We start from the raw sequence: 26,998 nt of genomic DNA, 5'->3' as shown, positions 1-26,998 counted from the left end.
GCTCTGCAACGAGGCAGAGAAGACCTCTCTTTAATCCACACCAAAACCCACGTACATTTGGCTACCTCTCCCCCTCCCAAGGGCTTCTATCCTGCCTCAAGCTTCTCTCACAAATCATCAGATAAACCAGGCTTGTTCGTGCCCTGATGGGAAAACGGACAGTTCTTCCATGTAATAGCTTTGTAACAGCCTCTCCAGACATGGTGTTCTCTCTTTTGGAGAATGGTTTCTCTCTAGAAGGGGTTCCAGGTGGTCCTCAGGGACTCCCGAGTCTGTCATGGCTGCTTCCTCTTGCCTGGAAATGGAAAAGTTTTTGATCTTAGCCTAAACAGGCTGGCATGACAGAGCCATTAGCCAGCCAACCTCCACCTTCTTTCCCTTTAGGTGGGCACACCAAAGGGCACCAAACAACTCTGAACCCTGGAACTAATACTTTATTATTACATACCTATAAATAGTGAAAATTCAGAACTGTCAAGTGAGACAAAAGTTTTGCACACAAACCACCCCCTAACTACCTACAGTGTGAGAGGCCAAGTCTCTGCTTTGTACAGCAGCAGTTCTCAGTGCTTCCCTCAACTGAACATGTTCTTCAGAAGCCCCTCTGGGCTTCTTAGAACTCTCTCCTTCCACCTCCTTCCATCACTTCTATGGATCCCCTGTTCGCCTGCAAATTCCCAAAAGCTAAAGGTACCAATTCCTCACTCCTTTCCCTCTCCTTGCCAGAGAGCAAGAGGCAGAAAATGGTATGCAAGCTGTTTTCTACCCTGTTTCCCACACTCCCGTTCATCTGAAGAAAAAATAGACAGCACTTGTACAGGTAACTATGAATAAATCAATTTAAATACTTCTACCATCTGTCATAGTGTTCCTTGTTTCCTAAAGCAACGAATGATCTGAAAACCTGGTATGAGGTATAGTTGGCTCCTCTTGGAGGTCCAGAAACTACTCATGAGAACAGAATAGAGAGTATGCAGAAGAAGTGTTAACACGGATTTTAAGTCTCCCAAAGCAGTAAGTCTCGTACCTTCATTTTCACAGCAATCAAAGCCTTAGCTCCTAAGAAATCACTGCTTTTTGGCAGCCTATATATTAGCAGGATGTGTATATTGGCCTCGTCCTCGGATTCATATTTCTGTTTAAGAGAAAATAAAGTTACCCAGGCCCTTTGTTTTATTCTCCAACTTCTGCTCTGTTCATCATAAGAGACTACTTTAAACACCATCAGATTTTCAAGAGCATTCAGCATCAATAACTCCCATTTAGGCATGTAAATAAGTCACTTTGGATTTGCTGGATGCTGAGCGCTCTTGAAGAGCTGACCCATCTACTACTTACGTACCACTTCACGTACCACTCACTGGATTTAAAGATGACATTGATAGACAGACAGTGCACTACTCAGGACTAACTTTGATCATTAGGCCCACAGGGAGAATGGTTCTGTCATGGTACAAAAATGCATTTCATAATGATACACTCTTCCTCATATCTCTGAACTTAAGTGTTTAGATTACATACTTTGTACAGATGTCAACACTGAAAATGAAATGGACTCCCCAAGTACCCTCATTTTTCAAACACTTCCACAATTAATCCTAGGTTGTAGGAGGTGACCATGAAACAGACTTGCTCTTCTCTCAGTGCACATGGATACATGTGTTTTAATTTTGCCCTTTTGATACTTTCTTGATACTAAAACACTTGGGAGAGGCCATTATTGAATGGCTGAAGGGAATATGCCATCATTAAAATTGCACAGCTTTTGCTTCCAGGCCTTTCATTAGGAAGGTAAGATTTCATATTCTTCTGAAATCTAAAGAGGAGGCATGGACATTCCCAGTTGTTGTCATGGATACAGCTGCCGAGAAAAATGTCATTGTACCCCTGCAGATAAATGCATGTGCCAAATGCTTGGAATACGCAGTGGCAAAACCACTGCAGATGTTAAACATTCCCTCGTGGCCATCAGGTTCCTCTTGAAATGTGCACTAAATAAAAAAAAAAAAAAAGTTATTTTTAAACATAAAGGTTATGGCATGAAGGAAGAGAAGGCTAGGCGGTTAAAAAAAAAAAGTTGGCACTTTCATAGTTCATGATGTCATGGAGGAAAAAATATTATGGAACAATAGTATGAGTAAAGGATCAAGTGTCAGCCCAACTTCAAGATATCTGGATTTTGTCAGTGTGTGTTATAACAGCATTGTTAACTACAATAACTGTATTTCTTAGGTCAATGGATGATTAAAAAACCAAACAAATAATATAAAGAAAGCAACAAACACACATTGGAAAATTTTGAACTGGGGAAGCTCTGATCCTAATTAGACCATCTCATAGTGTTAGCATTTTTACCCGGACCAGGGCACTCAGAATCTCTTTCTACTTCAGCTTTACATTAACTATTTACTGAGGACACAGATGACAAAAAATGAAAAGGCTGAAAACATGAGACTGTTCTTACTTATACCATTTTTCCATATCCACTGACCTAGGTCCTTGAATGAAGTAAGACAATTACCAAGATGCTCCTGCAATTTTGCTGCACACCAGTTAGCAGTATTTCATTGCACCATGCAGGTGGGAAAAAGCAAATTATGTCCCTACAGAAAGCAGACAAGGTTTTGAATTCTCCTCTCCTGGTAAAGCACACAACTCCTTCTCCCGCCTCATGTGATCCTTTAGATACTGTACTCCTAAAGAAGCACAGGGAGAAGCTAAGGCGGGCTGCTCTAGGACAATTGTTACCTTGAGCAAGTGAAGCACCGAGGGCTAGTTAGGGATGTGAAAAGGTGAGTTTGATGGTGAGGCACACGAAGACAAACAAGACAAGACTGGCTCCCTGTGTGCAAAAAGAGGCCTTCAGCAGCATGGAAGAAATCATTCCAAACTGAGGAGCTAATTCATCACCGTGCAAAAACCAAAGAAACAAGGAAGCAGAGCTGAGCACCCTGTTATAAATCTCTCCTCACAAGTATTTTGGGACAGGCCTAAACAATACAATGCCGTGTTTTGCAGAGATATGTGAGCTATCGCTAAATGAAGCACGTTGGAACTGGAAGCAAGATAACCGCTTTAGCATGATGTAACACCCCAGCTAATTAGCTCCATTAGGAACAAAGCCCAGGAGGGCTGCACCAGATCCAAAAAGCAAGCAAGTTCATTTAGGGCTAGCTAGGGCACTTCAGTACAGCACTACTGTCCTCCAGATAGACACCTCCTCAATGTATCAGCTGAAGATGTAATGCATGATCATCATCATTACCACAGGAAGAGGCACAGTTTCACTGGAAAAGTAGTTGTGAAGTACATGCTGTAAAAAAGAAAGGTGAGAACATCCAATAATACTCCAAAAGGTCAGTTGTTTCACCAAAGCTGGAAGGGAGCTCCTCCCTTTGAGGAGCCAGCAGAGCACAGATCCTGCCTTAGCACAGATTCCTACGCTGCTCTTTTCACAACAGGTCATGATGTTTGTCCCAGCCAAGAAAATAGCTGTTGATCAGCGTTCTGCCATATCTGATCATCACTGTGGCCCGGGACCCTACCCTGGTATCCACTGCAACACAGAAGTCCTTTGAAGCTATCCAGTTGTTTTAGAAAAGAAAAACCACAAGAACATAAAAACACTTTAAACAGCTCACTAGTGGCAGCCACCCCCCTTCCCACCACTGTAACCAACAGACCTCACAGGCATTTGATATAGCGGCTAAGTGGTACACAATTTGACTGAAGAAAAGATTAAAAGGCATTTTAAAGAAGTGTTCAATAGATTCTATAGTACTCGACTCAACTTGGGAGTTGTAACTTTCTCCTCAGGAATTAAAATGTTTTCTGAAGAATCCCCGAGCTCATTTGGCAGAGGAAACAAAAAAGAAGAAAAAAGAAAGAAAAAAAAAAATCTGACCTTTCTAGTTTGACAGATAGGCTTTAAAATACAAGTTCATGTCATAAGTACAGATAATTATGGCATAAGAATACACATTTCAGAACACATATGCCTTGCAAAATGAAAATTTTATAATAGTTACAAGAAGGGCTTCCAGTATCTGCATCTGCATCCCAGCCCTTTGATCCCACTAGCCTACTACGCCTTCCATGTTTGCGTAGCAAACAATTAGGGAAATAAATGTTTTTAAATTAAAATAAGTTCTTATCCTCAGAAGACATACAAGGCTTAGAACATCATTATTTCACTCCTGAAAGATGGAAAGGGTTAGCCAGATTTTTAAGAATATAGGCAGTCATGGAATTACTTTTTCATGGAACTATTTGGAATCCAGTAGCAGCAATTAAAAATAAGCTCTTAACTGAAACATTATGAATTCCTGGGTAGGGACCCACCTGAGGAGAAATAAGGAAAACAAAAAATAGAATGCCTCAGGAGCCACAAATTGCAGAAAAATAACGAACAATTCATAGGCTGAACGCTGCCCTCCAGGCAACATCCTCCCTTTTAAGATCCGCCCACAGAATTAAGCATGTCCCATAAGCATCATCAGCATCTGGTAAAAAAGCTGTTACAAAGCCATTATGACAGGCAATACCCGATACTGTGCTAGAGGTGGAACACCCACAGGTCACCTTACTGCCCAAGCCGCCCCGCGATAATTCTAGGAATACACGTGCAGCAGCCAGCACAACCTACAAGCACTTAAATCTTGTTTTTTGTTTGCTATAAACTTCCTCAGTGTTATCTGCTTAATATGAACGCAGAAGGTTAGGTGTGCACTAAGCACAGTACACAAAGCACTAAGATCACACACACTCTCTCTCCTACTCCAGAGATACTCCTTATTTCTTTACATCTGGTTCTCTGTCCAGAGCAGGAACTTACACACAAATGGATCAAGTACTACATCTTTCCTTGCTCTTTCCTTTCCTCTCTTCTGTGGAAGCTTTTAGGAACTCTAAGCATATCCATTCCCATTGTCCAAATCCCAGGATGCTGACATTTCAAATTGTACTCTTCTCTATGCAACTCCTGAAAATAACAGAGAAGATAAAAACCTCCCACCAGTGCTCAGGCAGCTGCTTGCCCATATGCAATGAACCCGGCACAGGTTGCCAAGAGACTGAAATGATGAGCAGCATTTAGTCTTGAATACTCTCAAATGGGCTTTCACTATATATTAACTCTGAGCAATAAAACATCAAGACCACATTCTTGTTTCGGTTTAGAATTAGTTTTTACAGCCAATATATAAAAGGAGGTAGTTTTAACAGACATGCTATGATGTTCTTAACTGGAACTATATAAACAGTGCTTCTATAATAGGCGCTACTCTGAACTTTGTCAGGGAACTGCCTGAACTTCAGGCTTCATGCCTGGCACTGCTTTTCTTGAATTTCAAACCTGAAAGAAACATCTGTAAAGGTGAGAATAACCAAGCTATACACAATAGTTAAGAAATAGTTAAGAAAAAAAAAAAAAAAAACAAAATTAAAAAAAAATCTAGATAAAAATCAGATAGCAGGTATAGAAATTCTCCCTGTAAGATTGATTCCCAAGGGTAAAAATTAAGTGCAGGTTCAGTCAAATTTAGGAGGCTCTAAAGAACAGAAAAACTCAGCCTATTATACGACTTAACAAGATACTGTTGCTGATTTTCAACCTCTCCATCTAAAAAGAAGGTAATTTTGCAATTGAAACAAAAACTACCATTAAATCTTAGGTGTCAGAACATTTTTCTGTATTTATTCCTATCAGATGAATAATAATTTTATACACTGTGTAGCTACCTAGAGAACAAAAGTTCTATTACACGTGTTTCTAGGACAGCAGTACTACAGCCTTGCACATATTCTTAGGTATTCATCATTGGTCAAATTTTTCAAGCAAAATTCAGCACTACCAACCATTTTTCTCTGTGGATACTGCATACTATTTTTGTCATACAGCCTAGTATAAATTTCTTTTTCTACAAGTTACATTACATACCTCCCCAGTGAAAGAAATACACAGAAGTGGTTTTCTGTACACAGCAAAATTCTGCACACGTGAAGACTTAGAGGTTTAGTACTGCTTAACACCTTGGGGAGAAGAGTTGGAATCGGTATTTCTCCATCCCCATATGCTGTGGTAAAACTAATTAGTGGTATTAGCAACACCAACAAAGTTTAAGTGGTCCAAGGCCAAGTAAAAGGGAAGACCAAGCATGGGAACAAACCAGAGACATACAGTCTTTCAACTAAACTGCATAGTTCGAGAAGTTTTATAATCACTTCCATGACAAACAAATTACCAGAGGGAAAGCATTAAAAGTATATCCAGGCCACAAAGGGTCAAGAAGCCTACATTTTATCAAGTCCCTGTGCCAAGTGTTTCTTTGCTGCATTTAGATGGGTCCTATTCTGTAGCATACTCATGACCTCTGAGTCATCTGTCACCACCTGCAAGAGGTGCAGAATCACCTCCAGCAATGTGGGAAGAAGGGTGAAGATGGTGCAGCGCTATCCAGACACCCTCAACTGCATCTTGACCATGGCTGTCAAACGCTAGGTCATCAAATGTGATGCAGGCTGAAGTCAGAAACAAAAGAAAACTTGGAAATAATTGAAGTTCTTGCAATTTCCTTTTGTAGGAAAATTTAGTTTAGTTCCCAGTTCCCCGTGTGCCTCTTAAAATTCTAGCTTTCAAATTTTAACTAAAGCAGCATACAAATGGTCATACGGCAAATAAATCACAGCTATAGTAGGCAGACTATTCAAAATAGCAATCAGTCCAGGGAAGATTAATTTAGAGAGAGAAGAAAGACTTTAGACCTTGATAAGGCACGACATGATTCCATGCCATTGATCTGCAATCACATACCTTTATCTGTTATGCAAACAAAAAGTTATTTAGAATACTCCTAATTAGGTATAATAAGTGTACACTGGCACATTACTGAATCTATAAATAGACAGCAACCACACCATTTCACTCCTGTTCTGTGTTATAAGGTATGAGGAGGTGGGAGGGAGAAGAAAGGCACTTTCCTTTTTTTAAGACCTTTCTTAAAGTTGTACCATTGAAAATAATTTTTTTTTTTTTTTTTTTGCTTCTGAAGGTATTTAACCAGGCCTTTAAATACAGACAAATCTTCCTCAGCAGACACAGGTTATCCTTGAGACTTGTGTGAACGGAAGAAAGAGAATATCTAATTTGAAATAAATCAGGAACCATATTGTAGCAATCTATAAGACATTCAGAGAGACACAGCTCTGGGCAACCCAATATTGCATTGAAAATGTCCCTCCTCTGAGCATGGGGGTGGGATCAGATGACCTCCCAAGGTCTCTTCCAACCCAAATTACAATTATGATTCTGTAACAACCCCCATAAACATCTTTTTTTCTAGAAAACGTCCCTCTCTATAACCTCTCACACCTACACACAGTAATTTAAACTGCGGATTAGCTATAAATAACCTTGGTGTGTATTTCAAAGAAAAGGTATAATCATCCTTAGCATAAAATTCAGCAGAAGCTCATTTGCCTCTTGCCCCGGGTGTGACTTTTTTTTTATTATTATTCAAATGAAAAAACCCACAAGATTTCCCAGTCATTTCTAACTCCTCACTGTGGAACAACCTCCCAGGGACACAGGTTTATCATGGGCTCAAAGGGCTTGAAATGGGAGCCCTTTGTAAAACTGTTGGCAACAGATCCCTGGCTGAAGAAGGGTGAGGAAGGAGTAGAACCTGTGATGTTAACTCCTTTTATCTCTTCCTCAGTGGTGCACACAGCAACCAAGTGAAAAGCTGATTTTTTAAAGATTTTTTTTTTACCCTAAACAGCGTAAGCAAAAAAAAAAAAAAAAAAAAAAAAATCAGTATTGGTTCACATGCAGACACAAGTGCACAGAAATATTGGTCTCTTTATGTAAGAAATAAGATCATCTGAAGTGCACATATAATCAGTGCTATGGAAAAATGCAAAGCTTAAAGAAACTGGAATGAAGATTACGTATTCTTTGAAAAATAAAAAAAAAAAAAAGCAGCTATTCACTGTAGTTGCATTTACCTGGCAACACCAGGTAACATGAGATAATACACAAAAGCACTGATGGGTTTTTCAGCATACAGCTTGACATTGCCAGCACATTTAACAGCTTGCTTTTGACAAGAGCTCATCAGAAGTTTTGTACTTATTAGGATGTTCTTTTCCTTTGAAATGCTGAAGAAGCCGCAGAACAGAGTTTTGTGATACAGCATCAGGGGCATAGATAGAATTCTGACAACCCTCTGAAGCCCAGAGTACTTTTTTTTTTAATGTATTTTATAAAATTACTAAGTAGGGTAAGGGAAAAAGCTTGTCATCTACTAGACAGGTTACAAGCACAGTTCCTAACTTGTGTAATTGTCTTTGACTTTTTGAAAGCTTATTTGCCAGTGGATTGGGGAAAGCTAGGGACCACCTGCCTAAGCAGTAAAGTGTCTCAGGTATAAATTTTATCTTGCCTGCATATAGTTTGAAGCACATTGAACAAAATGTTCTCTCTACAAAATGATAACCAGTGGACTCAGTACAGGTAAAAGTCCTTTCTTTGCTTCCTAAAGCTTGCCTGCTTCCAGAAGCAGGCAAGAAGCAGCATACAAACGTTTATTAGTCCAGATTCATTCATAACCAAAAAACCCATGATGTAGTCAACTGAGCTACATGAAGAAGTTGTCTTCTTAAATTCTGTCGTCCCCTTACAACAGCATTATAATGCAGACTTCAACGTTACATGCAGTTTGTCTGAACACTTGTTCACTCACTCAGGAGAAAGAAAATACAGTTTAACATCAGATAGATGGTTCTGGAGGTTATTCCTGCTTATTTTGTCTGTAATGAGAAGCTGTGTAAATGATAAAAGTATTTTTTATTTCCTCAAAAGTTCTGGTTTAATCAGAAACGTTGGCTCTTCATCTCACACCCAAGCAACTCACTCACACTAGCTCCTTGTTGCAGACCTGAGTCCTCTCAGCATTTTTCGCAGGCAGAACCCACGTATTATAAATACATCAAGTTAATATACAATATAAAGAATTATTGTTTACACCACGAACATGACCGTTTTCTCTCAGTGATGGGATTCTTGACTCATTAAACCCCTTTTTACCCCTTGTGCTCTCTCTTTTTTTCCCTCTGAGACTGAGGCAAATCAATGTGTGTCTGTAGAGCAACTCGTGTGAAGCTCCCCGAGACAAAAAAATAATAATAATAGGCAAAAAATAATAATAATAGTTGAAAAAAATCAGCAAAAAGGGTGCATTAGTTTTCAAGCCAATACCTCCCCAGTGAACCATCTGCTCCCACGGCTGATCAGTACCACTGAAGAGGAGTGACACAATCCAGAGGAGCAACTTAATGTGTCTGCACCCTCTCTAAGACTCCATGCCCAGCAAACTTTTTGGTCTTGGGCAGTTCCTCCCTTTATGGGGATTACTGGGAGAAACCTTGCAGAGGCACAGGCAGAAAGGAAAAAGGATGTCACCCTTTCTCTGTTCAAATTCCTGAAGAAACCATGACAGCAGCAGGCAAGAAAGGAGGGAGAGAACAAGAAGCAAGATGTCTCTATGGGAGCATTAAAACAAACACAGAAGTATGTGCCGTCCTCATGATCAACAGAGAGTGTGTACAGGGAGGGAAGAAGTCTCTGCCTGACAGGCAGCCGGGACTGCTGGTTAGCCATGCTGATCCTTTCTGACATCTTTAGGTGAACCAGAGCAAGCCACCCTTCTCACCAAGAGCTGGGAAGACACTGACCTCTGTCTCAATCCAGAGCATCACAGCAGCAATAAGGACTACCAGCTGTCAAACTGAAGCTGGTCAAACTCGGTTGCTAAATTTAAGCAACCACACAACAGGACATAACTGACCAGAGCAGCATGACAGCCCTTTAGATCCACTTAAATCTCCGCAGGCATGAAAAACCTCGGCAGATCTTCCCAGCACGAAACTATGCCAGAAGTGCAAAACGACACCGAGGGCACAGCCGGCTCTCCTCTGTGAGCACATCTAGAAAGGCTTCAGCATGGGCTGGACGTGCATCTTTCCAGTGGCTGCCCACAGAGGGGCTCGTGTTGCTTCCCACTCGGCAAATACATAGGGAGGCTCGCCACCCACAAGCTATTATTCAGCTTCAAAACCCTATTAGGGTTGCTAAGTGACAATAACGTAGCGCGATCTCACACCATTTGCAAACCCCAAACGTTTAAAGGCAAGGAAATTAATGGTTCAGATCATCATAAATCTCAGGCCACCCATCTCATAAACAAATAAATTCTCATCAAGTGTAAAACCTTGCCGAATTCATTACAATAACGTTAACTCTCCCAAGAGTATAGCTCAGGTTTTTGTTATCATGCATTCGGTATCTAAGCGGTGAAACATTCCTAACCAGGAACATTAGTCAAATGAAAAACTTAGCTGGGAAAAAAAATTATTTGCTCTTTCTTTATAATTGTGCAATAGATCAGGATAATTCCTACATGGTAAAAGTTTTACAAGTCAACTACATTCTGACTTCGTGTACAAATTTTTATGGCCCACATCCAACGAGCACTTAAGCACCAGCTTAATTTTAAGAAGTAATTAATCTTATAAAAGTGTACAGGACAACTGAAGTGTTTCAGTATGTACTTAAATGTTTTACTAGAATAAGTCTCTTATTTCCTCTTAAATAGATCTAATGCAGTGTTCTTATTTTTAGCATATCAATGAAATAATATTTATTTTGGGTCAGCATTAACCTTGTTTGCTGTGATAAATGCAATGTTTACATTAAGAAAGAATGAGGTTTCGTTTTATTATCATGCGGAGGATGTAAGTTATGGATGTCCCCAAGCTAGGCGTTTTTGCCACTGCTAGCAAATTGCGAGTTGTGGCTTCAACTTAGTATAACAGAGCTACAGTTACTGCACTGTTATTTAGTAGCCTGTTCTTGCGTTTTTAAAAGAAGATTTTGGAGAATGCAACTTACTTTTTAGAGGCAGGAGGGGAAAGGATAAAACACTAATGTAAGGCAGTGGCAAAAACAAAGGTGAAAGAGTTCTCTCTCTTCATAAAAGACAAAGTCCAGGTACCAAAGTATCAAACTGAAAAAAATGAACAAAGCTAGCGATGCTGTCAGTAACTTTATAACATAACTTCCACCTGTGTTAAAATAACCACAAAGAATCTCAAAAACCTAATGGCCAACCAGAACAAAGTACCGGTCTTGTGGTTCTTCTGCAAGTGAGCTACTGAACTACCTTCACAAGACACCAAACTGTGTCTTAATTATCCCTATCACAGGAAAACCTCCAAAACATCAGAATGACTACAGAAGCATTCTTTTATACCCAAAACTCCATATTCTCAACTTCAACGAATCCACACACAACACTTCACATTACCTTCTCACAGCACTTTGATTTTGAGGTCCCCAGACTATATATGCTGTTCTACAGATCCTTTACCAGAAGCATGCTTGGTCAGAGTTCAAAGAAAATGAGTGCAACATTGTTTAAAACAAAACAAAACACAACACCTTAGCCTTTTGGAGTGTTCCAGAGCAAGAACATTGGACTAAGCTGCCTTTTATCACCTTTGGCAAGTCAAGAGGATTCAATATTTCCCTTCTGATAAAGACTTTGTGACAGCCAGGCAATTGTTGTGATCACCACTTCAATTACAAAATCTCTGCTACAGATACCCAAACTAACTTGGCTAGTCCAGCTACTCATACAGTAGTCATACAGCAGTCTTGCATCTCGGATTCTGATGTAACTGCTGGAAACAATTCAAAATGTCCACAAATTATCTATATAACCTTACATGGATAAAGATCCAGCTATAGAATAGTCCTTTCTTGAGCTCTGGCATGGCTGTTATGCGTCTTCAGGACTGCGCACACAAAGTTCACAAGATAAGGCATCTCGTAAAGGGATTCCCAGTTGTCATTTATTCTTGAATTAGTCTCTTCTTGTGCTTCTTAAAACCAGAAATTGTCTCTAAACTAAACAAGAAGCTCAATGCATTTCACCTGATCTTTTTGGCAGAAAAGCATTCCCTAGCTCCTTGGAACTAAACACAGAAAAAACAGAATCTCTTATATTAAAGATGAGATTATCTTGTCTTTTTTCACATTCACAGCTTACCAGCTGTCTGAGGCGGGGGGGAAAGTATAATTCATGTTATTTTTCATTACAAAATAGCATTAATCCTTTAAAGATTCTAGAAAGTATTTAAAAAAAAAGACCAAAAGCAACATTTTCTTCAAAGACCTGCTTGCAAATATCTCCTAAAAATGTTACAAGCTCCTCCTTTCTGGTACTTAGCTAGCAATTCAAGCTTTGCCAATACACGCATCACTAAAATGCCTTAGCAGATTTCATTTCAGTTTTATACAAACATGTGTCAGGATTTGGAGTGGTAATGACCACTGTGCCTTAAACAGTGTAACTCTTTCCGTTCTAAGCCTGCTTGCTTCTACGTAGCGCATTCAGTCATTTTTAACTTCCCAAAACTATCGTGTCTTTGGCTGAAATTTTCCTTTAACGGACCCTTTTTTGAAAGCTTGTGTAGAGAGACAGCAAGCATGAGAAGCAATAAATATTGCACACCATTTCACGCTAAGAATTGGTTTGCTTCGCCCAGGCCCACTCTAAAACTGAATAATATATATATGTATATGAAAACTTAAATATATTACTCTGTGCATGATGTGTCTACATGTATCAGGAGCATACACTGATAAACTGATTCTGACTATTTCACTTAAAAATTAGGTTAAATACCCCGGGATGTGAGGAGGGGATCAAATTTGCCAAAGATTTCACAACAGTTGTGAAAAAACGTTGGTGAAACATTTTACTGAGGATATATATACAGTGCATGCACCGAACAACTAATTTAATTGCAGAGCAAAAACAATGGAAAATACGAATACTGCAGACAGATATCCTGCAGCACCCTTCAATCTTTTCTGTAGGCACTGCCAGGTGCCAGGAACCTGAGGACGATTTCTATGCACTTGGTCACTTTAGTTCTGCCCCTCGCTGTGTAAACACAACGGTGAAGTTAAGTGACACTATACATGTTACTGCTGTTGCAAAATAAATTGCAATTTACGACGTGTTTTGAAGTTGTGCAGATTCAGACAATCCTAATGCACGTACAGGATCTCCAGTGGAGTTAAATTTGCTACTGTGGCATTCTCCCGAGAACTTATGGTACATAAAAAAATCATGTTTCCTTAACCAGAAAGGAATCAACCATTACTTAGGTGAGTAAATCAGGAACTATCAAAGCTAGAAAAAGCAGATTACATTGCAGAGTAAGATGTCTGTGAAGTCTAACGCCGGTATCAATCACAGCACTTTACACTTAGGTGAATTAAAAAGTTATGGTAATCAGAGAGAAATGTATACCAGAAACAAACAGGAAGTGACTACTGGGACTTGGCACTGTCAAATGTCACCATATGGAAGAGGTTAGAAACTTTTTGAAGGCTCAGTTCCTAAGTGGCTGGTGTTATCCACTACAGCCAATAAAAACACAGTGGGGAATTTAATTAATTTACTTGTATTACTCCATGGTGATTTAGGATATCTAAAAAAATATATTAAGACCCCAGATAAGATAATTCTAGTAACAACTCTTGTCGTTTAATTAAACAACACTGTATCATCTCCACTAATTATAACACACCGGTGTTTCTGAACATCTCCCCCATTGCAGTAATTTCATTATTAACAAAATCCACTGGGGGTGAAGAACAGGAAGAAACCCTTCTCCTGGATACATTGCAAGTGTATTTATCTTGCTCAACACACCCTATTTTCTTGCATTTCCTGATTTATACTTTCTGCTCCAGAATGTCTGCTTCATCCAAAAATAAACACAGGCCAGATACCCAATCGTAGACTTGACAGCAAAACACGTACCCAGCAGAGCTTTCCCATTAACTGCACACGGACCCATTAAAGTAGGAAGCCAGGTCAGTGATGAAAGTACTATTCTTTATATCCACTTTTTAGCAGGGAGTACTCAAGACAAGAGTAAGAACTATAACCGTGCTTATCTGATGAGTCTACTTCCAAGTATCCAGGGACCATTTCATTTATTAATCTTGTGCTCGCCCCCAAGATGAGCAGAATTTCAAGAGAAAAAGTGTCAGCTCTAATTTGTACTCTCCCTTCTCGACAGGTCCCAGCTACAAAGAACTGAAGCAAGACCATCTTTTTAAGGAATGCACTTTGCACTACAGTGATTAACTTTAAAGAAACTACAACCCAGCTGATGACAGACAGTTTTCGGGCTGCAGCCCCTAAGATCCGAAGTCATCTGTTTCATTTAAGAAAGGCACCGACGCTGCCTGACTTAACCAAGATCTTTAAAAGTTAAGAAGACAAATTTAATGCAGATGCATGGAGAACTTTCCACGACTTAAATCCCTGCTATAACACTGTTTGTACAGCAACACATATACTACTTCAGAACTGTCTGACTACAGTTTTACAAAGTCCTCATAAAAACAAAACGTATATTCCAAAAATGTTTTTTACCAAGACACTTTTTATGTAACAAATATTCAGGTCTCCCAGAGGGACGGAAATTGTGGGTAGACATCACAAAGTCAAGAATTGTTTCAACGCTCTCCATTGGGGATGTCAGCTCAAAACTGCTAGAACTTCACAGGGTACCTGTAACCTGTTTATTTCCTTGCATTTCCTCCAGGGGACACACATACGAGCTCCAGAGATGCAATAGCTTCCAGGATGAGGTTTAAAGAGGCTGGCTTTAATCTCACAGAAGTGCTAATTAATTTTGGCTCTGACTCCCCTAAAGACACCTACTGCCACAATGTCATTCTATAAACAAGTTGGCCCAAATAATAGTTTAGTCTTTTGCACTGCAACTTGTTCTCTCCTCCTCGGGTTTGCAGACACCAAAACATGTTCATCTTCAAGTCTGGGGAAATTAACAATGGCCCTATTTTGACACAGACACGCCTTTAAAGTACTCTAAAATCGTGAGGAATACATATGCATAAATTAAAAATACACCCATAACAGAAGTTACATAAACATCTGGCCCTACCACCCACCCATTTCTTGTAGCTATTTTCTGTAAAAGTAGTTCCACTGAAATCAAGCGAGCAATTTGCAGAGGAAGTTGCTATTCAACATGGGTGAGCGGTGGTAAAACTGGACAACAGATTTCTAAGTAGAACTGTAAGCATATGATTAGCGTATCACAAACAAGCAATGAACTTCAGAGTAATTACATCTGCCAATATAATATTCTCTTTTTTCATTTGCCCATTCTGTTTTTCAGCCCCTGCCCCCAGCCAAATAATTAATTGTTTTTATTTAGGAAGAAGAGGGCAAAGCTTAAAAACTCCCTTCGAGCACTACAGGTGTTAGAGATCTTTAGACTTTGTTTGTGCTAGCAAAAGGGATTTGCTCTTATATATACATTTGCTAAATCTTATTATACACACGTTAAAAAAAAAAAATCCACTCCTGAATGATTCTGCCTGCAAAGTATCACCATATGGTAGCTTTCACAAATGATCAACTGTACCAAAACATCTAAAAATAACATCTTCCTTAAGTAAAATAAAAACAATTACCAGCAGAGACTTTTGGGTATAGTTCTGAGCTAAGGAATCAATACCACGCTGCTGAAATGTTTTGAGTAAGTATATAAGCAACCTCCAGAGAAAAATAGCACAGTGTTAAATGGCCCACAAGCATCAATGATAAATGTAATATACATGTTTTGGGTTCTTTCAAAAGTCTATTCTTAGCTGTAAGACAAACCCAATCCATTTAATTAAAACCTTAGCTTACAAACAAATTCACCGAGTAAGTGAAGCTTAACAAATCTAATTTGAATGAAAGGGACTAGCTGGGTAAAAGAGCAGCTCCCTGATGTTCCTTGCTCTAGTGGTTTCATGTAACCACTGATCACCAACTACTACAACAGCAAACATACAACACCCTTAAACTAAATGGGAGTTGTCTGTCTAAATATAGCTACTTTTAAATAATGCATCGTGAGTTATAAAATAAAGTGCTACTGAATTATTTAACATAGGTCTCATCTTTAACAAAGATATATCACTTTTAATTAAATGGAAAGAAAGATGTTTATATTTGGGGTTGCATATTATTGTAAATTGCAACCAGTAAAGCAACATTTTATGACTCCAATTATGTCAGCAGTCAGTTTTTCCTATATATATATGATTCACAGAAATAGAACTGAGACACAAACTAAAGTAAGCAAAAGCATCATCACTTGTACAGTTGTCGTAGAACTTCAGGCAACCCCAGCTTTGAGTTCATTCGTAGCCCTCAACTACAGAACATCCCGCCAACTTGTAATAGTTGGTAAGAACTGTCTGGGATCTCACGCTCACAAACATGTTTCAAGAACATTCATAATCCACACGCTTTCCTTACACAAGTATCAACTAAGAGAGTAAACTCTCAAATACACTTAACACCACTACACCTAACAAAGCATCACGCTCTGTCACTTTAAAAACATTTTGAAGACCACCACACAGAAGTGGTGTTAAAGCTGAAAGTTTGTGTAGAACTATGTTTTCAACACGGTGCAATAGTTGTATATTATTTGCTATAGTAACCTTTCAGCCAGGCCTAACATCTGCAAATGCAAAATTAACGTTTAGCAATAAAATGGGATGACACATCACGTTTAGGAGGTTTCGGGAAAAAATTGCTTTCCACCTTGCTACTGTTTAACAACCAATGCTTTCTGTTTCAAGGTGGCTGCCTTTTGGATGCAGTATGTGAAGCGAAAGCTTAAAGGAAGAACAGCAACAACCCGACGGGACTCCACAAACAGCTCCGTAATAACTTTAATGGGTGCTCTGTAAAGGAAACAACAACACATGACCTATTGTGCAGAAATCAAACCCTAAGCATGATCTGTCTGGGCCTGCATGGAGTCATTTTGCCCCTCAAACCAGACACTTAGAGCAAAAACCCTGATCTTGATGTCACTGCACCAATAGGCTGTCCCCAACGGGGTTTTGTGCAGACCCCACTGAATGTGGGCCACGCTCCACGGGAAGTTGTGGGACCTTTCCACACAGAAAGTAGGTCACATCCCATTATTCTTTATACTTTTAAACGCACACTTGTTGAAGTTCATTTCACAGGAAGAAAAAAAAGAAAAAAACGTGATGTAAATACACCCTCCGCCAAAAAGTTAATTCACCAGGGTGACTTCGACAGCCCAGGCCAGCCACAAAAAAAAAAAAAAAGAAAGAAAGAAAAAAAAAAAACTGCATTAACCTAAAATTTTGACAGCTGCTTTACATACCCAGCCCCGCGGGCGAGGATGTACAGAAGTTTACTGCCGTCCCGCCTTTCAAAGCGGCACCCGCGTCTCTCTCCTGCCCGGGGGGAGGGAGGGAGGGAGGGAGCCCCGTGTGCCACGGCGGGCTCGCTGCTCGCCCCAGCGCCCGCCGGCGGCATCCCCGGGGGCCAAGAAGACGGGGAAAGAGCGGGGGAAGGAAAGTTGGCGAGGAAGGGCTCGCTGTAAGAAGCCCACCCGCGCTGCGGGGAGGCAGGGCGGGATCCCCGCGGCGGCGGTGCCCGGCGGCCGAGGAAGGGGAGCCGGAGGGAGGCAGGCAGGGAGGGAGGGAGCCCGCCGCTTCCCCCCACACCCAGGACGCCAGGCAGGGCAGGGCAGGGCAGGGCGGCTGCCGGGGTAAGGCGGTTTCCCCTCCGGCCCCGCGGAGCCCCGCCGCCCCGGGGGGCTCTTCCTGCCAGCCGGGGACAGATGTGGACACAACAGCTGGACGAGGAGGAGGGGAGAGGGAAGGAAGGAAGAGGCACGGCTGCCTCACCACCACCCCTCCACCGCCGCCGCTCCCGGGGATGCGGGCGGGATGCAGCGGCCGCCCCCAGCTCCGGGCTGGCCCCGCTCTTGGATGGGGATGGAGGAACTTGCCCCGGAGGCAGCGGGGCTCGCCGGCTCCTTCCACCCCCCCGCCTCCCCTTACCTTGCTGCGGATCTGGCCGGAGGTGGACACTTTCCGGATGAGTTTCTGGGGGCCCTCATGCTCCCCTTCGCTGTCCGACGACTCGTCCGCCGGCCCCGCCGCCGCCGCCGGGGGTTGAGGCTGGGGCTGCTGCGGGATCCCGGCGCCGCTCATCCCCGCCTCGGCCCCGGCCATCTTCCCGGACTCCTGCCGAGAGAGAGAGCACACGAGCCCGGCTCAGCCAGGGCAGCCGCTGCCGCTCCCCTCCCCGGGGAGGAGGAGGCGGCGCGGGAGGGTGGGGAAAGAGGCGGTGCGGGGGGGAGGAGACGGAGGCGGCGGGGACGGAGCCCGGCGCTGGCGAGAGCGGAGCGGACCGCCCGGCCGCCATCTTCCACCGCCCCCTCTGACGGGGAAAGGCCCAGCGCCCGCCCCGGCCCGGCCACGGCGGCCGCCGCTGCCCGTTGGCAGGGGGCTGGGGCACCGCCACCCGCCGGCGGGTGGAGCCGGGGCGGGCGGGCCCGGCCTGGCCCGGCCCCCTGCGCCCCTGCCGCCGGACCGGGGAGCCGCCGGCAGCGGCCGGGCCAGCTCCAGGGGGCGGCCGAGCGGCGGCGGCCGGGGCGGGCAGGGGGCGGCCGGGGTTATAGGGGGGGACACACGGACGGGACCGCGCCGCAGGTGAGCGCCGGGTCGGCGGGGTGAGTGTGAGGGGAGGGACTGGGGACGGCGGGTGGGGAAGGCCCCCTGTGCCCCCCCCCCCCCGGTCTCCCGGCCTCCCGCCGCGGTCCCGCGTGGTTCGGGCGGTGGGACGAGGCAGGGGGTTGCGAGCGGCCACCTGAGGCGCCTTCGGGGCGCACCTCCCCCCCCCTCAGCGAGCCAGCCCCGTGGGGTTCGCCGACACGGGTGAGCGTGAGGTGGGAACGCCAAGTTGGACAGAGTTCCACGCACGCAGGGCGAAACGGTGCGGCGGTCCCGTCACGGTGGTGTTCGTCGCCCTGGATCTCTGGGTTGTTGTTTTGTGGGTGGGTTTGGTTTTTTGTTTGTTTTTTTTTTTTTGGGGGGGGGGGGGGGGGCGGGACACTGGATGCACCTCATGCACCGGGGTTCCTCATCCACACCTCCAACCAGTCCACCCCGTAGTAGTCCTTCAGCATCAACGTGCCGCACAACTTTGGCAAATGCCTACGTTGCTTTCCGCTTCTTTTCTCCTCTTAATTTTTTTACTACTCTCTTCGCTTTTTTGTCTTTGTAACTTTTACTTTTGGGGAAAGAAAGGGTCAGTCTTCCCTTTATGATCTTGGATCTGGCGGCTCACGCGCTCTGGAAATGTCACCACATGTTCTGAATTGTGGGGACTCCGAAATTATTGTGGCTTGTATGTAGTCAGTGTTCAAAATAAGCATTTAAATCACAGCAATGCTAAATAAAACACATGGTTCCTTGCTGCATGGACCGGATTAAACATAAGAAAGCAATCAATACTTGCGGCTTCTATATTCCCCGCAATTCTATTTATATTTCTAGAAAGGGAACTGACATCCCTTAATATGTTAATATAATGCCACGGTACCTAAATACAAAGCAGTTAATGAGAAAGCAGGGCAAACCCATAGTGTACAACCTATTGTACACTGCAGACACCTTGCCACGAACCTGACTTCATATGCTCTGGAGTATCCCATTTATTTTGGGGGGAGTTGTTTGTAGTAGTTGAAATGAAATATTTCTGTGAAGCCTCGCAAGTTTTGTGTCTGAGTTCTGTGTTACTGCATCAGGTACTTCAAATAAGAGTCTAGTAATCTCTACATAGGACCTCTTCTATTAAGTTATATTAAAATTAGTCAAAAATTACCTTAAAAAACATGTCCAACATTTCTATGAAGTTATATTTTAAAGGAATTTTGATCGTATTCCCTACATTCCCTATTAGAATAATAATAGGACCTAAATCCCACCATCAATACCACATCTCAAAACAGACAAAGTTCTCATATAGTCCCTTTTCCTTACGGGCTAATTGTGAAACTAAGGGATGACTCTGTCTTCTCTTATTTCTTGCCTGAGAAAGTCTTCTTCTTTTTCAAACACATGGGATCAAACTTGGGCAAGCGCAAGTACGCACTGGTCTCAGTAAATTAATTTAGGGCACGGCTAGGAAGAAAGATAGGTTAAGAGCAACGTTTATGGACACTTGCTCTTTCCACCCATCTTTCTTCCTCTTCTCCACCTTAATTTCAGGAATAGCAAATTACACCAGAATACCTCTTCCTGCAATTCCTTGAGCCTTTTGAAGGTAAATGACAACTGAACATTGCAAGAGGACGACAAGACTGAGTTTGCTAATTAATGCCAACATGTATTACATGTAATTGCGACTATGATTTGAGGAACACTTAGTGCTAACAGAATGCCAGCAAGATTGACTAACTCCATTTAATTCAATTGAATTAAACAGCGCTAGCTGAACAACACTAGTTACTGTTAGATTTGTTCCCATACTAAAAAAGCATTCAAAATACGGGTGCATGTGACTGCCATCCATTTGTATCGCAGGACTAGGATCCTCTGCAAAGTTACGCGCAAAACTGTTTACAAGTAGACTTTTCACCCACAGAAAATACCTTTCCAAATCCAGTTGGAAAGGAGAGATGAGACAGCCAGGGGGGAAGGCACACAACATATTACTCAAGCATGTAATTTGGGATTAGGACGTTTGAACTCAGTAATATTATGAAGTTGACTCTATTGATTAGGATGTTTGAACTCAGTAAGATCATGAAGTTGACTCTACTGATGACCCTAAATTTACACCTGTGGGTGTTTTGTTTTGTTTTGGTTTGTTTTTTTAATAAAACATCATCTGGTTGCTTGTCCCTTACATATTTAGACATGGATCCTAAAAACAGTAGGTAGTTAAAGTTTATTTCCAAAAACAGCCTTCCATTGAAGTTTTGAAATAATCAATGCATAGCACTGATATCTTCTAGAGCAAGACACTAATCTGGTTTGGTTTCAAACTGTTTTCACAATTGGTTACACTGCAAGCTAATTTAAACACTTGTCTTGAATTTTATAAAACATTGGACTTTTTGGCAATGAATGTAAATGCATTGTTTTGTCATATATTACATGGAAAAATAGAAACAAGTTAATAGTTTGGGTTTTAAATACAACAGCTCCCGTGACATCTGGTGGCTATTACAATGCCAGCAGAGGAGCTGGAGATCTCCTTAGATATCTGTACAGCCAGCTCAGATTTCCTTCACTGGACTTCATCTGAAATACATAAAAGCTGGTAAAAGACTCTGTAGGTGAAATGGGGAATAGATACAGTTCTTGAACTTCTGTTCTGAGCTTAACTATCAGCCCCAACCTCTGTGTGCGTTCTGCACCGTGCAGAGAGCATCATGTGTCCTCACATGGACTACCTCATTGTGATCTTCCTCTCTCCTGGAGCCTCAAACGCAAAAAATAGGTTACAAGGAGGGAATGCACCAGCCTTTCACTTCTAAGTCTCTTTCATCTCATCTTGATAAACTTCAGTGCACTATGAAAAAAAAAAAAATGAAGTACTAGGAATGTTCTCTCAGGTCACTTAATGTAAAGATTTTAGTAGAATGACCTAAATCTGCAAATGATAGGAAATGTCCCACAAATATGGTTCAATGACAATATGCTTTCTGCAAAGTACGTACAGGAATATGTAAAATTACAGGCTTTAAAATCTGTAGTCAGCTAATGTGTACAGAGTTCTTGAAAATGGAGAAACAAAGCAAGCATTAAGCGCTGTTGAAAGTACCCAAGTTCATGTTAGCGTGGAAAGTTGATTCTACACACGTATACGTTGTCTGTGCAAAAAGATGGTTTTAAAGATCTCACCATTTCCACTTGTTCTTCTTTTCAGAGGCATTAATAGATAATCAGGGTCCAGTTCCAGCCTTTACTCAGGTAAAGCTACCCAGGATAGCCATGAAACTTCACCTCAGTAAGGACTGCCAACCTGACTTCCATCCCTTCATCTCACAGCTGAAATTCTTCCCAGTGGTCAACGTCAGACTCGAGATGAGAAATACTGAATAGCAAATTTCAGCTCAGTGAATATAGCTATGAATACCGTGGTACAAATGATACCACTAAAATCCCCTAGATTTCTAGGCAGGCTCTTGAAGAATGGGGGGGGGGGGGGAGGGGAGGGGGAGTATATGCAGCCATTAAAAACATACGGGATTTGCATGCGCTGTCTTTCCTTTAACATACTTGATTTCATGCTGCTTAGTAATTGCCTTAAATTTCCTAACTGAAGCAAGGGAAGACTGGTGAAGAGCATAAAGAAAGGCTGGCATTTAAAGGGAGATGCTAAACTGATACAAAACAGCTCCGCTGACATCATTTGTGCTACAGCAGTTGATATCAGCTGATGATCTGCCCTTTATATTCAAAGAACCCCAGAGTGCTGGGTACATATATGCACTGTTAGAACGTTTTAACTCAACCATATCCAGTCCCAATAGCAGAATATGTGTCGCTAAAAAGCATATGCAACGTAGAAAAAAAAACCGGATACATATGCGCTCTAGCTGCACTGGAGATTATAGTTTATAATGCAGATTAACGTATTATTTGATTCCAGCTCTAATATTGATTCGCTTCGTAACAAGCATATTTACCTCTTTTTCTCTAGGTCACTTTGGCATCTATAAGCTGGAGGGCAATACATTTTCCTCCACCTTAACAAGCTGTTCTGAGGGGATCTGGATAAATTATGGTATACGCGTCAGGTTAACAATTCGTCACGCTTAAAAGATTTTATTGAATCTTTTCTAATTTTGGTGGCTAGTGACAACTATAGTTTTTAACTGGGCTCCCCACACTTGAGCAAATTCATTTCAGATCTGCCTGCCTGAACTCCCTCTGCAGATCAAGTTAGCGATGTTATTCTTTCTTGGCTTACTTACTTACCAAAGGGGAAGCCAAAGTATAACAAAATGTGTGCATATCACTGTTAAAGACACTAACTAGATTGCTCATGGCTGTTTCGGGAGTAGCCGAGGCAATTCTGTAACCTGTAGGTTACAAAAACTTGTTGTATGCTTCAGAGTGAAAAGGTATAAACCAGTGTAGGTCATCAGAATAAAGAGTCACTTTGCAAATGTGTTAGGACCCATCTATGCCTTTCAAGGGAAAGGTGAAGTCAAGACTTAGGTCTCCTATAACACATGAAAGTCAGATCTAGAACTTTCTAAGACATATATTGTGTAATTTTGAGTACAAAGCCCCCGAGTCTCTCTTGGAAGAATGCAGGATGAGGCTTACATTTTCTGTTACTTTTATTTAGCTCCATCATGGAGGGTCTAATGCAACTTTCTACTGGCGTCAGGAAGAGGTTTTCCATTAAAAGTCAGCTGTGAATTAAGGAAAGGATCACATAGAAATTTGAAATTGCACACTGACAAGTCCAACCCTCACAGGCAAAGGAGTTGTGGCTCCATTTGATGTCCATCACTTATTTCTCAGAACAGCTATAGGAACAGCGTTTCCTAATGACTTCTGACAGTTTGCATAGATAATTAACTTGCACAGATTCAAAACATGCAATAAATCATTTCCCCTATCCTGCTGCTCTTTTTCTGTGCTTAGAGAGCGAGGGAGAGGTCTGGACACTTTTTTTCCCTTCATCATGCAGTTCTTCACTTATATCTCCCTTTGCCCCCATTATAATAAAAAACCCGCTTACGAGCAAATACAAAGAAGAACGATGTGGCTTTTGCCACAAAGACTATGGATTTTACCAGCAGGTTACCAGGTAAAGGGTTGAGTGGTTTAGCTGAAATTAGTCTTGTAAAGGAAATCAGTGCAGTGGTTAACCTTACAACTGCATTCATGGATGTACTCTTTAACAAATGCAGCAATGAAATGATAAACATGACCCAAATCCTGGCCCTTACTGGGGGAGGGGGAAATGGAGAGAAAAAAATGTGCTCCTTGTTTATCTGAGCCCTGCGCACAGAAGGAAACGGGGTTTGGATGCTTCAGCCAGGACTCCGCATTTCCAAGCGGAGGGGCTGTGATCCATCTGCCTCCCGAGTTTCAGCTGAGTTTCGGATGACGGCAGCCGATTTAAATGTCACTGTTTAATAGGATAACGCATTTGCGGGAATCAGCTTCGCTGCCTTCCTCCCACGATGTCTTCATCTCTCCAGGCAAAAAATCTCGGGTTTCCCTTGCCTGATCCTTTTGGTGTCAGCTCCATGTTACTGGAACACGCATACAGCTGTTTTCCCTATCACAGCTGCATCTCCGGCAGCAGCTTCGGTCGGGGCTTGAGGACTGCAGAGGGCGGTGAATGTTCAACTTAACAACACAAAATGAGGCTGGTAAAAACGTACCTGGGAGGGCTACAAATCCTAACAGGGAAGGGGGTGAACTTAGTTTTCACCGTGGCTATCTCCAGGGCTGGGCTGCTGCTTTCCTGGGAGCCAACACACTGAGCCAAGCAAAGTGTGGCTCTCACCCGGCTGCTCTTTAAAACTGGGTTTACAAGTAAAACCAGGGGCCCCTGGACCAATGCAAGGAGTTAGCAAAACATGGCACAGCCATCTAAAGGGGAGCTTGGCAGTGGCACGGGTCCGTGCTTCACGTCGCCTCACCAAGTTCAGGGCCAGAGACAACCCAGCCTTGACCTCTCAGATAGCCTGAAATCTCCCAAGCAGCTACCCAAAGCCTATTTTTAGCCCTCCCTGCCTGATGTGTGTGTGTGTGTGTACGTTTACACAATGGAGAAAAGCCCAAGAGCGGGACCAGACGGCCCTGAAAAGGGAAATCTGATTTTATCGTCTGCTGAGGATGCCGGTGACATGATTTCCTTCACTTGGAAGGTGGGTCTCCCAGTTGCTTAAACAAACCGCAATGCCACTGCACCGCAGCTTATCCTACTGGCCAGTTTAGGCACCCCCACTCACTTCCTAACAGCTGAGAGGCACCCACTTTCCCCGCACCCCACAAAGCAGGGAGGCAAAGCGGGGGTACCCCAGCCTGCTTCGCCACCAAGCCGCAACGGGGGCGATTCCCAGCCTGGCTACGGAAGAAAGAGGAGAGGGGGAAAAAGAAAAGTGTCTCTTTCTGGAAACTGCCTCCCAACGCCGGACACGTTGCTTTTGCTGGGCTAAGAGAAGGCGTTTAATGGTATCAACATCCAACACCCACCACCACCCTCCCACCCGGCAAAGTTGGAGGCAAGGCTCTGGGTGCTAATCCCAGGCTTTCCACCCGGGCAGTGAAACTCAGAAAGGGCAACGAACTCCCCATCCCCAAGAGCTACGAGCCCGCCAGCAAATGGCCGGACGCGGCAGGGGCGAAAAGTCCCCCACTCCCCCCCAAATCCGTCCCCCCCCCATCACTGCCGGCGGGGAGAGGACGGGAGGCGGCGGGCGGGCTCAGGCGCGGAGCGGGGTCGGAAGACGAGAAAGGGGGGGGACGGGACACACACACACACACACGACGACACCGATAAGGATGACAGCCCGACCCCCCGGCTGAACAATACAGAGAGGAAAAAGGGTAGGAAATGCCTGTGCAACTGCCAGGCACGCATGTACCTACCAGTTCCTCCCAGGCGGGGCTGCGGGCGCTATAGGAAGGGTACCCATATTCCTCCATCACCCCGCAGCGGGTCCCCCCTACCTCCGCGGGGGAGAGCGCCGACGGGCAGCCGAGCAGGTTACGCCGGGCTGCGCCTCCCTCCTCCTGCCGCCGCCGCTCTTCTGCCTTCCCCAGCGCCGTTCTTCCTCTCCCCCCCACCCCCCCTCCACACACACACACACACACACCCGGCCCCCGCTCCTCCCTTCCCCCCCCCCCCCCCCCCCCCCGGGCCCGTCCAGGCCCCCCTCCTCCCTCCTCGCCCGGCTCTTCTCTCCCTCCCACGGCCACCGGGCTCAGCCCCGGCTCCCGGGGGAGCCGGCCTGCAGCTGCCGCGCCGCTCACATCACCACAGCCGCCGCCGCCGCCGTGTCCTCCGGTGCACGGCGCGGAGCCCGCCCCCGCCGCCCCCCTGCCCGCCCGCCCGCCGTGCCGCCCCGGGGGCTCCCCGGGCGCCGTGCACACGCACACACACCCTCCCACACACACACACCCACCTTCCCCACCGCTTTTCCCCTCCCCGCCCCGGGAAAACCAGCGGATTACGGGCAAATCGCTTTGGGCATAAGCCGGTTTACAGCCGCTTCGGCTGTCGGCGTGGCGGCGGGGCCGGCGGGCGAGGATGCTCCCCCGCGGCGCGGTGCTGGAGGGGGGGGTTGTGGGAGGAAAGCCCCGCTGGGTGCGCCGGGAGCCCCTCATGCCCCGCCGGGGTTGTGCCTCCTTCGCTCTCCCCCGGCCCGGCCGGTTTGGTAGTGGGGCGGAGAGCGGCCCCGACGGGCCCGAGGGGGTGTCCCGGCAGCGCTGCCCCTCGCATGGCTCTGGGGAGGCGGGGGGGGCAGGAGGCGTCATAGACTCATAGAATGGTTTAGGTTGGAAGGGACCTTAAAGATCATCTGGTGCCGACCCTCTCTGCCATGGGCAGGGACACCTCCCACTAGACCAGGTTGCTCAAAGCCCCATCCAACCTGGCCTGAAGATGCGGCCTTAAGCATCAAGATGGGGGGTCCTGGTGCTGAGGCAGCCCTCGGTCCCTGCACCAGGGTTCTGAGAGCGCAGTACCACACATTTTAACCTGCTTTAGGCAGCCTCTTTCCCCTACAGAGGAGCCAGGTGGTCCTACACCTACCTTAAGACAAGAAGGAGCTGGGACATGGCATGGCCACTGCAGAAGAGACAGCACAGACATGTAGGCCATGTCTGAGACGGGGTGCCCTTCATTTCCAGGGCCCCCACTCCTGCCTTATGGAGTAGCAGGATTTCTCTGCCCTCCATCACGCCTTTTATTAATGCACAATGTGTATGCTTCAGTCTCCTCAGTTTACTAGTTACCAGCATACCCTCGAACACCAGCCAGAGTATTCCAATTCCCCAGCTGGATGTTGTATTTCC

At 44.2% G+C, this 26,998-nt stretch overlaps 1 protein-coding gene across 1 annotated transcript in view; it reads right to left on the bottom strand.

Annotated features, from left to right (window-relative positions):
• DGKH (diacylglycerol kinase eta) overlaps nucleotides 1-25,736 on the bottom strand; it is a 166,449-nt gene extending 140,713 nt beyond the window's left edge. The window contains exons 1-2 of the mRNA XM_082485298.1: nucleotides 25,571-25,736; nucleotides 17,996-18,181 (exon numbers count right to left, since the gene is read on the bottom strand). Coding sequence (XP_082341424.1) covers nucleotides 17,996-18,181; nucleotides 25,571-25,627 — 243 coding nt within the window. The 5' untranslated portion in view covers nucleotides 25,628-25,736. The remainder of the gene's footprint in view (nucleotides 1-17,995; nucleotides 18,182-25,570) is intronic.
• Between the last annotated feature and the right edge of the window lie 1,262 nt (nucleotides 25,737-26,998).

This window comes from Vanellus vanellus, assembly GCF_965231255.1.
Source record: "Vanellus vanellus genome assembly, chromosome: 1".
Lineage (NCBI taxonomy): Eukaryota > Metazoa > Chordata > Aves > Charadriiformes > Charadriidae > Vanellus > Vanellus vanellus.
This window is presented reverse-complemented; position numbering and strand designations above follow the sequence as displayed.